General features: G+C 42.6%; 1 protein-coding gene across 1 annotated transcript in view; it reads right to left on the bottom strand.

The window, feature by feature from the left end:
• Window positions 1-15,791, bottom strand: part of tm2d1 (TM2 domain containing 1) — a 95,888-nt gene that overhangs the window by 77,202 nt on the left and 2,895 nt on the right. Inside the window, exons 2-3 of the mRNA XM_068037189.1 lie at window positions 14,364-14,437; window positions 11,862-11,970 (exon numbers count right to left, since the gene is read on the bottom strand). Coding sequence (XP_067893290.1) covers window positions 11,862-11,970; window positions 14,364-14,437 — 183 coding nt within the window. The remainder of the gene's footprint in view (window positions 1-11,861; window positions 11,971-14,363; window positions 14,438-15,791) is intronic.

Below are 15,791 nucleotides of genomic sequence, written 5' to 3'. Positions count from 1 at the left end.
CAGAGAAAGAATTTCTCCTCATCTCTGTCTTAAACCGTCGACCTCTTATTTTGAAACAGTGACCCCTAGTTCTAGATTCTCCCACTAGAGGAAACATCCTTTCCATATTCACCCTGTCAAGACCCCTCAGGATCTTGTATGTTTCAATCAAGTCACCTCTTTCTCTTCTGAACTCCAACTAAAACAAGCCTAGCCTGTCCAACCTTTCCTCATAAGACAACCCGCCCATTCCAGGTATTAGTCTAGTAAGTCTTGTCTGAACTGCTCCCAATGCATTTACATCCTTCCTTAAATAAGGAGACCAATACTATACAGTACTCCAGATGTGGTCTCACCAATGCCCTGTATAACTGTAACATAACCTCCCTACATCTGTAATCAATTCCCCTCGCAATAAACAATAACATTCTATTAGCTTTCCTAATTACTCGCTGTATCTGCATACTAACCTTTAGCAATTCATGCACTGGGACACCCAGATTCCTCTACAGCTCTGCAATCTCTCATCATTTAGATAATATGCTTTTTTATTCTTCCTGCCAAAATGGACAATTTCACACTTTCCCACATGATACTCTATTTGCCAGATCTTTGCCCACTCACCTAACCAATTTATCTCCCTTTGTAGCTTCCTTATGTCCTCTTCACAACTTACTTTCCTACTTATCTTTGTGCTATCAGCAAATTTTGTAACAAAATCTTCAGCCCCTTCATCCACGTCATTTGTATAAATTGTAAAAGGTTGAGGACCCAGCACTGATCCCTGTGGCACACCATTCGTTAAATCTTGCCAACCAGAAAATGACCCATTTATGCCTCCTGTTTCCTGTTAGTCAGTTTTCTATCCATGCTAATAGGTTACCCCTACACATGAACTTTTATTTTCCGCAATAACCTCTGATGTGGCACCTTATTAAATGCATCCTGGAAATCTAAGTACAGTACATCCATCGGTTACCCTTTATCCACAGCATGTTACTTCTTCAAAGAATTCCAATAAACTAGTTAAACATGATTTCCCTTTCACAAAACCACGTTGACTCTGCCTGATTTACCTTGAATTTTTCTAAGTGCCCTGCCATAACGTCTTTAATAATAGCTAACCTTTTTCCTATGACAGACGTTACGTTAACTGGCCTGTAGTTTCCTGCTTTCTATCTCCCTCCCTTTTTGAATAAAGGATAAATTTGATTCCTTTTGTTTGTTGATCTCCACGGAGATCCTAACATCTCATAAAACTCCTCTGCATCCTCTTAAAAGACCTTCATATTGTTCCGAACAAGTGTGGTGACCAGAACTGGATGCAATACTCTAGCTGTGACCGAACCAGAGGTTTATAAAGGTTCATCATAATGTCCCTGCTTTTGCAATACCTCTATTTACTAAGCTCAAGATCCCATATGCTTTGTTAACCACTCTCTCAATATGTTTTGCCACCTTCAAAGATCTATGCCCAAGAACCTAAGGTCCCCTGTCCCTGCACACTCTTCAGAACTGTGCCGTTAAGTATACAGTGCCTCCCCCATCCCTCCTGCCAAAATGCATCACCTCACACTAAATTCCTTTTCCATTTGTCCATCCATTCTGCTAGCCTATGTCTTTTTGCAGTTGATTGGTGGTATCTTCGCTGTCGGTCACACCTTCAAGTTTGGCATCATTGGCAAATTTTGAAATTTTACTCTGTATTCCAGATTCAAACTTGTTTATATACATTTAAAAAAGCAGTAGTTCTAGCACTGACCCTGGGGTAATACCACTCTCTGCCATCCTCCAGTCTGAAAAAAAAAATTAATGTCCTTCAGCCATTTTTTTAAATCCAAGCTGACAGTGGCACCCCTATTCCATCAGCCTCAATTTTGATAACAGCCTTTTATGTGGTACTTTGTCAAATGTTTTCTTAAAATCCATATAGACAACAAGCACTGCAATCCCTTCATCAACCTTCTTAGTTTAGTTTAGATATACAGCACTGAAACAGGCCCTTCGGCCCACCGAGTCTGTGCCGACTATCAACCACCCATTTATACTAATCCGACATTAATCCCATATTCCTACCACATCCCCACCTGTCCCTATATTTCCCTACCACCTACCTATACTAGGGGCAATTTGTAATGGCCAATTTACCTACCAACCTGCAAGTCTTTGGCATGTGGGAGGAAACCGGAGCACCCGGAGAAAACCCACGCAGACACAGGGAGAACGTGCAAACTCCACACAGGCAGTACCCAGAATCGAACCCGGGTCCCTGGAGCTGTGAGGCTGCAGTGCTAACCACTGCGCCACTGTGCCGCCCCTGTTACTCCCCTGTTCTCTGTTACTGCATCAAAAAATTAGAGTAGTCAAACAGGATCGGCCTTTTACAAATGTGTTGGCTCTCCTTAATTAACTCAAACCTCCCCAAGTGCCTGTTAATAAAACCTTACCCATCACAGATGTTTAGCTGACTGCCCCGTAGTTACCAGCAATGTCCTTATACCCTTTCTTGAACAAGAGTGTCTTTGGCACCTCCACTATATGTAATGAAGATTGGAAGATTATGGCAATCCCATCCGCTACCCCCAACGCACCTTCCTTTAGCAACCTGGGATGCAAGCCATCACTCTAAGCAAACCCAGCCTTTCCAGTACATCCCACCTATCAATTCTCATCTCATCCATTACCTCTACCATCCCCACTTCTACCGATATTTTGTCAGCATCCTCTTCCTTAGTAAACACAGATACAAAGCACCCATTAAGTATTCTAGCCTTGCCCTGCACCTCTAAGCATACATCACCTTCTTTGTGCCAAATAGGCCCCACCTGTCACTTACTATTTACAGGCCAGATGATGATTTTTGGGTAGCCGTTTATGTTAACTGCCATTCTATTCTCATATTTTCTCTTTGCCAGACTTACTTCCAAGAAGGGTCCGAAGAAGGGTCATTGATCATTGACCCGAAACGTTAACTCTGCTTCTCTTTCCACAGATGCTGCCAGACCTGCTAAGTGGTTCCAGCATTTCTTGTTTTTACTTCCAACTTCACTTCCCCTCTCAACTTATTGCGTTTGGCCTGGTTCTCACTTGAAGAACTCACCTGATGTGCACCTTATCCCCTCTTGGTTTTTCTCGTCATCCAAGGAGCCCTGGCTTTGGTTCCTCTGCTTTTCCCTGTTGTTGGAATGTACCTAGCCTGTACCTTAAACAGCACTGTCCTTAAAGACCATCCATTATTCTGTTACAGACTTTCCTGCCAGTCCTGGGTTCCATTTTACCCTGGCTAGGTCCTCTCTCAGCCCATTGAAGTTAGCCCTCTGCCGTTTTAGAAGTTCTACTTTAGATTGTTCCTTGTACTTCTCCATTTCTAATCTAAACCTTCTGCTAAGATAATCACTCTTACCCAAGTATTCTCCCAGAGACACTTGGTCCACCTCATCCCCAGTGCCAGATCTAGCAATGCCTCCTTCCTAGTTGGACCGAGAACATACTGGTCAAGGAACTTCTCGAACACATTTCAGAAATTCCTCTTCCTCCTTTCCCTTTCTTCTAACATTATCCCAAACGATATTTAGATAATTAAAAATAAAAACAGAAAGTGCTGACAATACTCAGCAGGTCTGGGCAGCATCTGTGGAGAGAGAAGCAGAGTTAACGTTTCAGGTCAGTGACCTTTGGATAATTAAAGTCCCCCAATATCATCACTCTATAGTTCTTTGCACATCTCTGTGATTTCCCTGCAGATTTGTTCCTCTCTCTCACTATTTGCAGGCCTATAGAATACCCCAATAGCATGGTCATATCTTTTTAGCTTCTCAACTCTCACCAAATGAATTCTGTCCTTGCCTCAAGAACTTCCTCTCTTTCCAACATTATGTCTTCCCTAATAATACTGCCACCCAACCTCCCTTTTCTCCTTCCCTATTTTTTCTGAACACTTTGTATCCTTGAATATTAGGCGCCCAGTCTTCACCATTTTTAAGCCATGTTTCCATTATTGCCACATCATATTCTCAGAGCTATTTGTGCTTGTATATCACCAACTTTATTCATACTTTGTGTGTTACATACAAGCATTCTAAAACTGTTTGTATTCCTTGTAGGTTAAGTCTGCTCCTATCTAATATGGTATTACCTCATTCTCTAGTACTATCCAACACACTCACCCCTTTATGCACCTTATTCCTCTTTTCTACTTCTATCAGCTGGTACCCACTGCCCTGCCTATTTAGTTTAAACCCTCCCCAACCAAACGAGTAAACCCCTGGATTGGTCCCAGTCCTGTTGAAGTGCAACCTGTCCCCTTTGAAAAGGTGCCGCCTGCTCCCTGTTTGGCCCGAATGCCCCAAGAATCTGAAGCCCTCCCTCCTGCACCATGCCTCAAGCCACACATTGATCCTCCCTATCTTGCTATTTCTACTCTTGTTGGCATGTGGCATTGGAAGTAATCCAGAGATTACTAGCTTTGAGGTCCTACTTTTTAAACTTCCACCCTAGCTCCTGCAAGTCCAGCTATAGACATAAAAGGTGAGAAAAAATTTGGACCTCGTCCAGGAGGTGAGATATTTTAAGCTGGAGGGGTGGGGGGTCCTAGAACCAGGGTACACAGTCTCAGAATAAGAGGCAGGCCATTTGTTTCAAACATGGACAAAAGAGTCAAACTCAAGAGCTGAGGTGAGAGTGACTATCCTGGACATCAAAGCAGCATTTGACCAAGTATGGCGTCAAGGAGCCCTAGCAAAACTGGAGTTAATGGGAATCAGGGCGAAAACACTGTGTTGGTTGAAGTCATACCTAGTGCAAAGGAAGATGGTTGTGGTTGTTGGAGAGCAATCACCTCAGCTCCAGGACATCACTGCAGGAGTTCTTCAGGGTAGTGTCCTAGGCTCAACCATGTTCAGCTGCTTCAACGACCTTCCTTCAATCATAAGGTCAGAAGTGGGGATGTTCGCTGATGACTGCACAACGTTCAGCACCATTCGCGACTCCTCAGATACTGAAGTAGTCCGTGTAGTTCAGTTCAGTTCAGAGATACAGCACTGAAACAGGCCCTTCGGCCCACTGAGTCTGTGCCAACCATCAACCACCCATTTATACTAATCCTACACTAATCCCATATTCCTACCACATCCCCACCTGTCCCTATATTTCCCTACCACCTACCTATACTCAGGGCAATTTGTAATGGCCAATTTACCTACCAACCTGCAAGTCTTTGGCATGTGGGAGGAAACCGGAGCACCCGGAGAAAACCCACGCAGACACAGGGAGAACTTGCAAACTCCACACAGGCAGTACCCAGAATTGAACCCGAGTCGCTGGAGCGGTGAGGCTGCGGTGCTAACCACAGCAAGACCAGGACAACATCCAGGCTTGGGCTGAGAAGTGGCAAGTAACATTCATGCCACACAAGTACCAGGCAATGACTATCTCAAACATCTACTAACATCCTGGGGGTTACCATTGACTAGAAACTGAACAGGAGCAGCCATATAAATAAAAGCAAAAAACTGCAGATGCTGGAAATCAGAAACATAAACAAAAAGTGCTGGAAAAACTCTGCAGGTCTGGCAGCATCTGTGGAGAGAGAGCAGCAAAGCTAACGTTTTAGGTGTGTGACCTTTCAGCAGAACTGGCAAAGGTTAGAATAGAATTAGGTTTTAAGTAAGTGAAGGGGAGTGGGTAGGGGAGAGAACAAAGGGGAAAGTGTTTGATAGGGCAGAGGGTGAATAAATAACAAAGCTGTCCTGGGACAAAGGCAAAGCGTGTGTCAATGCTTGTGGTCAAAGACAAAGTATTAATCCAGAGAGACTGTTAGGAGTGGAATAATGAGCAGCTACATGACAGGAAAAGCAGGCACATGGTTAAAAAATAAAATATTAAAAAAAGGCCAGCCATGCTCTGAAATTACTGAACTCAATGGTCAGTCTGCAACGCTGCAGCATGCCTAATCGAAAGATCGGGTGCTATTCCTCAAGCTTGCGTTGATGTTCACTGGAACACTGGAGCAGGCCAAAGACACAAACATTGGCTTGAGAGCAGGGGGGAGTGTTGAAATGGTAAGCAACCGGAAGCTCGGAGTCATGCTTTTGGACTGAGCGGAGGTGTTCAGCAAAGTGGTCACCCAATCTGCGTTTGGTCTCCCCAGTGTAGAGGAGACCACATTGCGAGCAGCGAATACAGTATACTAAATTGAAAGATGTACAAGTAAATCGTTGCTTCACCTGAAAGGAGTTTTTGGGGCCTTGGATAGTGAGGACAGAGGAGGCATAACACCTCTTGCGGTTGCATGGGAAGGGGACGAAGTGTCAGGGGTAATGGAGGAGTGGACAAGGGTGTCGCGGAGGAAACAATCCCTTCGGAATCCTGACAGGGGAGGGGAGGGGAAGATGTGTTTGGTGATAGCATCACGCTGGAGCTGGCGAAAATGGCGGAGGACGATCCTCTGGATGTGGGGTGGAAAGTGAGGACAAGGGGAACCCTGTCGCAGTACTGGGAGAGAGGGGAAGGCGTGAAGGCAGAAGTGCAGGAAATGGGCCAGACAAGGTTGAAGGCCCTGCCAACCACAGATTGGGGGGGGGGGGGGGGGGGGGCGGAGAATCCTCGGTTGAGGAAAAAGGAAGACATATCTGAGGCGCTGTTGTGGAAGGTTGCATTATCAAAGCAGATGTGTCGGAGACGGAGAAACTGGGAGAATGGAATGGAGTCCTTACAGGAGTCAGGGTGTAAAGTGTAGTCAAGGTAGCTGTGGGAGTCGGTGGACTTGTAATGAATATTAATAGACAGCCTATCCCCAGAGATTGAGACAGAGAAGTCGAGGAAGGGAAGGGATGTGTCGGAAATAGACCATGTAAAGGTGAGAGAAGGTTGGAAATTGGAAGCAAAGTTGATAAAGTTTTCCAGTTCAGGGCGGGAGCAGGAAATGGCACCGATACAGTCACCAATGTACCGGAAAAAGAGTTGGGGGAGGAGGCCTGAGTAGGACTGGAACAAGGAATGTTCGACATATCACACAAAAAGACAGGCATAACTAGGACCCATGCAACATCTTTTACTTGAAGGAAGTGAAGGGATTTGAAGGAGAAGTTGTTCAATTTAAGAACAAGTTCAGCCAGGCGGAGGAGGGTGGTGGTGGATGGGGACTGGTTGGGTCTCTGTTCAAGGAAGAAGCGGAGAGCCCTCAAACCATCCTCGTGGGGGATGGAGGTGTAGAGAGATTGGATGTCCATAGTGAAGAGGCAATTAGGGCCAGAAAACTGGAAATTGTCAAAATGACGTAGGGCGTCAGAAGAATCATGGATGTAGGTGGGAAGAGACTGGATCAGCGGAGAAAAGATAAGAGTCAAGAAAGGAAGAAATAAATTCAATGGGGCAGGAACAGGCTGAAACGATGGGTCTGCCAGGACAACCCTGTTTGTGGATTTTAGGAAGGAGGTAGAAGCGGGCTGTCCAGGGTCGCAGGACTATGAGTTTGAAAGCTGTAGAGGGAAGATCTCCGGAGGAGATGAGGTCAGTGATAGTCCTGTGGACAGTAGCTTGATGTTCGGTGGTGAGGTCATGGTCCAGGGGGGATAGGAAGAAGTGTCTGAGAGCTGGCACTCAGCCTCTGCAAGGTAGAGGTCAGTACACCAGACAATAACAGCACCACCCTTGTCTGCAGGTTTGATGACAATGTCAGGGTTAGACCTGAGAGAACAGAGTGCAGAAAGTTCAGAGGGAGACAGGTTAGAGTGAGGAGAGCAGAGAAATTGAGTCGGCCGATGTCTCACCAACAGTTCTCAATGAAAAGATCAAGAGTGGGTAAGAGGCCAGAGGGAGGGGTCCAGGTGGAGGGAGAATGCTGGAGGTGGGTGAATGGGTCTACTGTTCAGGGGGAGGACTCCTGGTCAAAGAAGCGAGCACGGAGGCGAAGGCGACGGAAGAAGAGCTCAACGTCATGCCAAGCGCGAAATTCATTCAGGTGGGGGTGTAAGGGGATAAAACGGAGTCCTTTGCTGATGACAGATCGTTCAGCAGAGAGGGGGAGATCAGAAAGTATAGTGACTACATGGCAAGGGGTCAGATCAGAATGGTAAGCCATATAAATACTGTGGCTACAAGAGCAGATCAGAGGCTAAGAATCCTGCGGCAAGTAACTCACCTCCTGACTCCTCAGAGCCTGTCCACCAGCTACAAGGCACAAGTCAGGAGTGTGATGGAATACTCTCCACTTACCTGGATGGGTGCAGCTCCAACAACACTCAAGAAGCTCGACACCATCCAGGACAAAGCAGCCTGCTTGATTAGCGCCCCATCCACAAACATTCACTCCCTCCACCACTGACACACAATGACAGCAGTGTGTACCATCTACAAGATGCACTGCAGTAAAGCATCAAGGCTCCTTCGACAGCACCTTCCAAACCCACAACCTTTACCAACTAGAAGGACAAGGACAGCAAACGCATGGGAACACCACCAGCTGCAAGTCACACACCATCCTGACTTGGATCTATGTCACCATTGCTGGGTCAAAATCCTGGAACTCCCTTCCTTACAGCACTGTGGGTATACCTACCCCACATGGACTGCAGCGGTTCAAGAAGGTGGCTCACCACCACCTTCTCAAGGGCAATTAGGGATGGGCAATAAATGCTGTCATAGCCAGTGATGCCTACATCCCATGAATGAATAAAAAGAACATTTAGGACTGAGATAAAGAGGAATTTCTTCACTCAGAGGGTGGTGAATCTTTGGAATTCTCTACCCCAGAGGGCTGTGCAGGCTCAGTCATTGAGTATATTCGTGCAGAGATCGATAGATTTCTATACATTAAAGATACCAAAGGATATTGGGATAGTGCGGGAAAATGGCATTGAGGTAGATCAGTCATGATCTAGCTGAATGGTGGAGAAGGTTCGAGGGGCAGAATGGCCTACTCCTACTTCCTATGTAAATAGCAATATTTTTATAAGTTTCTCTCACACAGGAAGGAATGGCTATATGGAACAATTGTGACGGAACTGTAATTATTTTTCGCTTCGGATTAAAACAGTGTGCCTTTAATTCAGGGAGAGAAGTTAGATTTCTGAGAACGAGCAACAGTTGCATTTTGTTATCTAGGCAACAGCAGGACAGAGAGGTCACATGGTATAATGTTTCCAGTGTGTGGAAAACTGGCATGAACCAGACTCACCAGAGAAGCACATTGAAGAGCCAGGAGCTGTCTATTCTCTCTCGGCAGAAATTACACAAGGAGCTACAAGCCAAATTACTTACCTAAAGAGGAAATAACCCTTTTAAGAGACCATTTGGTATTGCTGAACGAACTGTTGATGCCTGCTGCAGCCGAAGAGTTTGAACGCCCATCATAAAACTGACTGCTTCGTCAAATCCAAGTGAACACCTCAAGTGGCATCTGATTATTTTCACATTAGAATACCTCATCCATCAGGAACGTAACGCACAAAGACTTATTTATTTATTCTTAAGTACCAACTAATTTTTAAACACCACTTTTAAAAACCAGTTAATAACTGTTATTTTTGAGTGAGAGAGAGAATGGGGAAGTTAGGTTAAAATAAAAAGTTATAAGGTCTTTAGACATAGGTTTATCATAATAGTGTTTAAGATTTAGTTTTTTAATAAATAGTTAATTTTTCATTGTCTAAAGATACCTGGTTTGGTCAGTTTCATTCTGGAGGGTTACTAGAGTGTTTAATTTGGCTGTTTTCCGGTTGGGTGGGGAAAACTGTAATATGTTGTGACCTGTGGAGTGACGGGACTGAATTGGCAGTGCGTTGCTCCCGCCACGGTCATAACACCATAGAACGGTTACAGCGTAGGAGGCAATTCGGCCCATCATGTCCGTGCCAGCTCTCGATGAGCTACTCAGCTAGCCCCACTCCCCTCACAAAGGTTAGAAACTCTGGTCAGTGGAAATATTTGTGCTAATATGAAACATGTGCAGGGGCAGGGAAGGGATGCATTTTGCTTCATTTCAGATCAACTTGTGCTGTGCAGGCATTTATGGGTGGTCCCTTTGGCTGTTGTAAACAGCATCATTTTAATATTCAATTTGATGTTAGTCAATCAGTTACAACAAAGAGAGGGTGCAAAGTCCTATTCTTTGCAGCAAAATAAACCCATCCATAAATAATAAGCACAAAAGTCAGGGTTGTTAATGACCCGTCCGGGAAGTATCTTAAATAGGAACTGAAGTAGTCTTGGCTGCTCAGAACTGTTAAAGTGGAGATTGCAATTAGAGCTTCTTGGAGTCTTTTAGACATTGGAAGACGAGAATGAGAGAAGTTACATCAGCTCAAATAGTAACTTTCTTTTATAATCCAGATAAAAGAAATGGGAAGGAAGTCTCCTCTGTCTGCTGGCTGTAAGGATCCTACATGAAATGAGTTTGTGTTGTCTTGGTCCAGTTCCCAGGGACAGTCAGAATATCAGTAGTAGAGATTCAGCCATTACTCCTCCTGTATTTGGAATGCCTCATTACTTTCACACAGAGTTTTAGCTGCATACTTAACTTTCACTTGTTGTAGTACATATTAAGACACAGGAATTCTAAATTACCTATTGATAACCCAATAATGGTAAGAATGAACATTGTGAACTGTTTCTCTTCATTATAGTGGTCTCCAGTGGCTGCAACAATAGCTACTTTTTTCAAGCAGTTAATGGCAAGGTAGCACTGCAACTTTCGCATTTGCAAGCTCATCTCTGGCTTGTTCAACTTTAGGCTCGAGGCACACTCCAAAATTTGATACATTTACTTCAAGTCTGTCTCTAAGTGTGTTTTACATTATTTTATTTCTAGGCTCTAACAGCAGTTAACACAATTTGATGCCCTTGTACATGCCACAAAAGAAACAAGAGCAAGTGGGAAGATCCAAATCAAGCTTGAAAAAAAAAACGCACAGTACCTTTCAGAACCAGATAATCAAAAATATTGTATGAGCACAACAGGTTGCTAAATGAATGTTTAATTTTAGAAGGTATTTTATTATTTTGCCTTTTTGTAAAATGAATTGCTGGGAATTTGGCAAACATTAGAAGTAGTAACTTTTTAGTATTATACACAAGAAACGTTAACATGAGGGAGACGGCAGTTTGAAAGTTTCATGGCACCATTTGCTGAGACTAGCTATCTATGATTGTTGTAAAAACCCATTTGATTCACTAACATCCTTTAGGGAAGGAGATCTGTCGTCCTTACCTGGTGTTGCCTACATGTGACTCCAGATTCACAGCAATGTGGTTCAGTCTGAAATCACCCAGCAAGCTACTTAGTTTTCAAGGGCAATTAGAGATGGGCAACAAATGCTGGCCTTGCCAGCGATGCCCACATCCCATGAAAGAGTGAAAAAATTAAATATGGCAGATTGGATAAAAATTAGTAATTTGGAGTATATTAGTAATTTTAAGAAAATCTCTAGTTGCTATGTTTAATGGTGTAAATTAACATTAAAGAGCATGAAGCTAATCGCAGGGAGCTCCCACACTGCCCAAACCAACATTCCTTGTTTAGCAGACTAAATAGTCATACTAAATATTGCTGTTTGTGGGATCTTGCTGTGTACAAAATGGCCACACCATGTTTACCTATGTAGCACTTCAAAGCAATTTACAGATTGTTATTGCAAAGAAACAGGTCATTTGACCTATAAATCTTTCGTCTTTGATGGAACCAAGTTTAACCCCATAAACTTTAACATTTCTCTTCCAAGCAACCATCCAACTGGCTTTTAAAAAAAGATTCTGGTCTCTGCTTCAATAATGGTTGTGATACAATTAGACACGACATAAATGCAATGTTTTAAAACTAAACTGGTAGTATACAGACTGGAAATATTTTTACACTATGGAACAATATAGAGAACTAAAATACTTACACATTACGGCATGGAAAGGGCTTATAGAAGCCTACTTCCTTTCCACTGAAAGTGTTCACAATCCCGCTATAATTTCTACAGGTGATATTAGGAGCTGGCATACAAGGAACTAGAAATAAAACCAAAATAAAAGATATTAACTAAATTATGGAGGGTTTCACTTTATATTCATCAAGAGCCTACATGTTAAATTCTGTAGTTTAGTTTTTCCACATTTAGCTTTTATGCATATGGCAATGTCCATGAAAACTAAAATTTAAATGTTCCTTTAAATATTGCACTTGTACTCCTAATCATGTGGGTTGATGCATAATCAGTAAAGAGATCAACAATGGAGACTGATTAGATTCATGCCATAATATCTTAATATAAACCTGTTCCTTATATCTAGGAATCATATTTCATGTACAATTAATTCTGTACTTATAAATAGTTAACTGAAATAGCTACAGTTTGTACAAAAGAATACATATGAACAAAGAAATTTAATGCACATTGTGGGAAAATCATCACATCAGTTTCCCACTGACAACATTACATGAGTTACTGAGGAGATAACACATGCTACTCTTCCTCCGATATCAGGAACACTTCACTTCTGAAAATGTTTCACAATGAGGGGCTACAGGTTGAACACAGGGTAGGAGAAACTTCTTTACAAATGGAGCTGACACTAAAGATTCACTTTTAAGGTTAGTGGTGGAGGCAGAAACTATATCAACGTTCAAGGTTAGATTAGATAGATGAATGAAGTAGTTGAAGAAATATGGGAACTATTTCCTGACGTGGAGGGTAAACGCAACTGTAGAATAGTGAAGCCGAATGGCCCATTTCTGTGTTGCAAGTTCTATGTATGAGTTACTAAGGGGGCACTTCGTATCACTATTAAGAATTATACAGTAGTAATACAGCATTAGGAAAGCATACAATTTATTGGAAATATAAGTTAACGTGCTATGAAAAGATTTATCACAAAGCTACAGCTGAAAGTAACAACATGGTGTGAAAAGGTGTGGGGCCTCTCCTCTCTCTTCAAGCAACTGGGTAGTCATAAAGCATTAGATTGGGCTGTATCCAACTGGAAGGGAGCCATAAAAGAAAACGGTATCAAAGAGATGCCATGCTATTACTGAGTTAGACAAAAAGACTGTTGCTGCCTTTGAGACCCTGTGGTGTGAACAAGCTTGCAGAAGACATTTCACAGGTACTCATTAATTCCACGCATAAAGAGTTTTGGATGCAGGACAAATGAATGCTGCTTCAAAAAGGTACATGTTGTTCAGGGTGTTCAAGATTAATGGCCTGGATTTTGTGGTCAGCAGTGAAGCGATGGCACTCGCTGCTGACCCCAAAGAAAGGTGCCCACAAAGATGTAGAGATTTCTAAGGCATGGATTTCACCTTTCCCGACCTTGGTTTGATTCTGACACCAAGTGTTGGGGATCTTCAGGCATCCAACAACATCAGGCAAGTTAAGCAGCCAACCATAATGAAGAATTCTTAGAGTAAACAAAGGGAGGCAAAATGCACTGATTATTAGCTTTTTAAAAAAATGAATTTTAGAGTGAAATAAAGATTGAAACATACACACAGGAATAAGGTAAAATCTGAAATATCAAAACAGTCTAAAAAAAAATTAAAAACCTGCAGAATCATAATGGAGAAATTTGACATTCTGCAAAAATAAAATTAGACTTTCAGGGCCAGAGAGGTTTATCAGCAGTAGTTATGACTTAGTTAGCCATTAAAAACCGAGTTACACTTCATTCAACAAGGCACATTTTTTCAGGGCTTTTTTTGCAGAGATATGACAGTGTAAAAGGGGAAGATCATGTCAGGTTAGTGATTTCTAAATATAGCCATCTGCAAGAACTTCCAACAGCGCACCGCAAAGGAGCAGGGACTCACTGACAGCAACTTTGATTTCCGCAATTAACTGTGCAGTGCGAATGACAGAAGTTGCTATCAGTTTCACAGTTGTAATGATAGCAAGCACAGTTTCACAGCCATCACAAATGCAAATTCCAGGTCATTGTACTGGTAATAATAAATGAAGTGAATCAAACATATTATTGTCTCTAACACAAAAACAGAAACCCTTGGAAATACTCAGCAGGTCTGGCAACATATGTGGAAAGAGAAACAGTTAATGCTTCCCACTGATGACCGGTCCGGGGGGTGGGGGGTTAATTGCTTCTAGTTCCACAGATGCTGCCAGATCTGCTGAGTATTTCCAAAATTTTGTTTTTTTCAGATTTCCAGCATCCGCAGTACTTTGCTTTTATATTGCCATCTCTCGTTGTACAAATCTGTTTAATGGGTAAAGGATTTATCCAACAGAAAATAGAAAATGCATCTTAAATGTGTTCTCAGAGGAGGGAGGATAAACCCTGGTTGTTCTTACATATCTCAGGAGGTAAGCCACTAATCTAGCCAAGAACAATGAAACAAGTCACTTCCCTTGATCTCAGAAACATATAAATTATAAGAAAATACAATGTACCAAAAGCTGTATCATTCGTGCAATTTTCTGGTTCTTGTGTTACATCACTTATCTTGGGAGCATCACAGATGTATGTATAGATACAAATATTAAGGAAACATTTCTAAAATTAAACACAAAGTTTATCGATTTAGTATTCATCCTTAATACTGAAAGGCAATAACAGTATCAATACAAAGTGAATAGTGCACAGGAAGTTAAAAATATTTATTTCCACAGAAACATTTATAGAACAGTTAACTCACCGTAATATGAAAAACTTAACTAAATCTCAAGAAAGAATCCTAAATTTATTCCCACTGAAGCATGTAGTTCAATTTATCACCAAACTTGACGCATTCGTAAAACTGGGCACATGTAGCTGTATTACTATTGAGCGTCAGTAAATGACCAATGCTACTCTCCAATACCTGTTGCTGGCACAGTTAATGAAAGGAACCAAAGCTGGTTATCCAGCTGGAGATGTAGAGGAAAGGATAGCGAAGATGATTCTCGACAGGGGTGAGTGTAACAGGGTAGTTGTTATGGGGGACTTTAACTTTCCAAATATCGACTGGAAATACTATAGTTCGAGTACTTTAGATGGGTCAGTTTTTGTCCAGTGTGTGCAGGAGGGTTTTCTGACACAGTATGTAGACAGGCCAACCAGGGGCGATGCCACATTGGATTTGGTACTGGGAAATGAACCCGGCCAGGTGTTAGATTTAGATGTAGGTGAGCACTTTGGTGATAGTGATCACAATTCGGTTAGGTTTACCTTAGCGATGGGCAGGGACAGGTATATACCGCAGGGCAAGAATTATAACTGGGGGAAAGGAAATTATGATGCGATTAGGCAAGATTTAGGATGCGTAGGATGGGGAAGGAAACTGCAGGGGATGGGAACAATCGAAATGTGGAGCTTATTCAAGGAGCAGCTACTGCGTGTCCTTGATAAGTATGTACCTGTGAGGCAGGGAGGAAGTTGTCGTGCGAGGGAGCCGTGGTTTACTAAAGAAGTTGAAGCGCTTGTCAAGAGGAAGAAGAAGGCTTATGTTAGGATGAGACATGAAGGCTCAGTTAGGGCGCTTGAGAGCTACAAGCTAGCCAGGAAGGATCTAAAAGGAGAGCTAAGAAGAGCAAGGAGAGGACACGAGAAGTCATTGGTGGATCGGATCAGGGAAAACCCTAAGGCTTTCTATAGGTATATCAGGAATAAAAGAATGACTAGAGTTAGATTAGGGCCAATCAAGGATAGTAGTGGGAAGTTGTGTGTGGAATCAGAGGAGATAGGGGAAGTGTTAAATGAATATTTTGCGTCAGTATTTACAGTAGAGAAAGAAAATGTTGTTGAGAATACTGAGATTCAGGCTACGAGGCTAGATGGGATTGAGGCTCACAAGGAGGAGGTGTTAGCAATTTTGGAAAGTGTGAAAATAGATAAGTCCC

Source organism: Heterodontus francisci, chromosome 8 (genome assembly GCF_036365525.1).
Source record: "Heterodontus francisci isolate sHetFra1 chromosome 8, sHetFra1.hap1, whole genome shotgun sequence".
NCBI lineage: Eukaryota > Metazoa > Chordata > Chondrichthyes > Heterodontiformes > Heterodontidae > Heterodontus > Heterodontus francisci.
The sequence above is the reverse complement of the archived record's forward strand: the minus strand, read 5'-3'. Positions and strand labels throughout refer to the sequence as shown.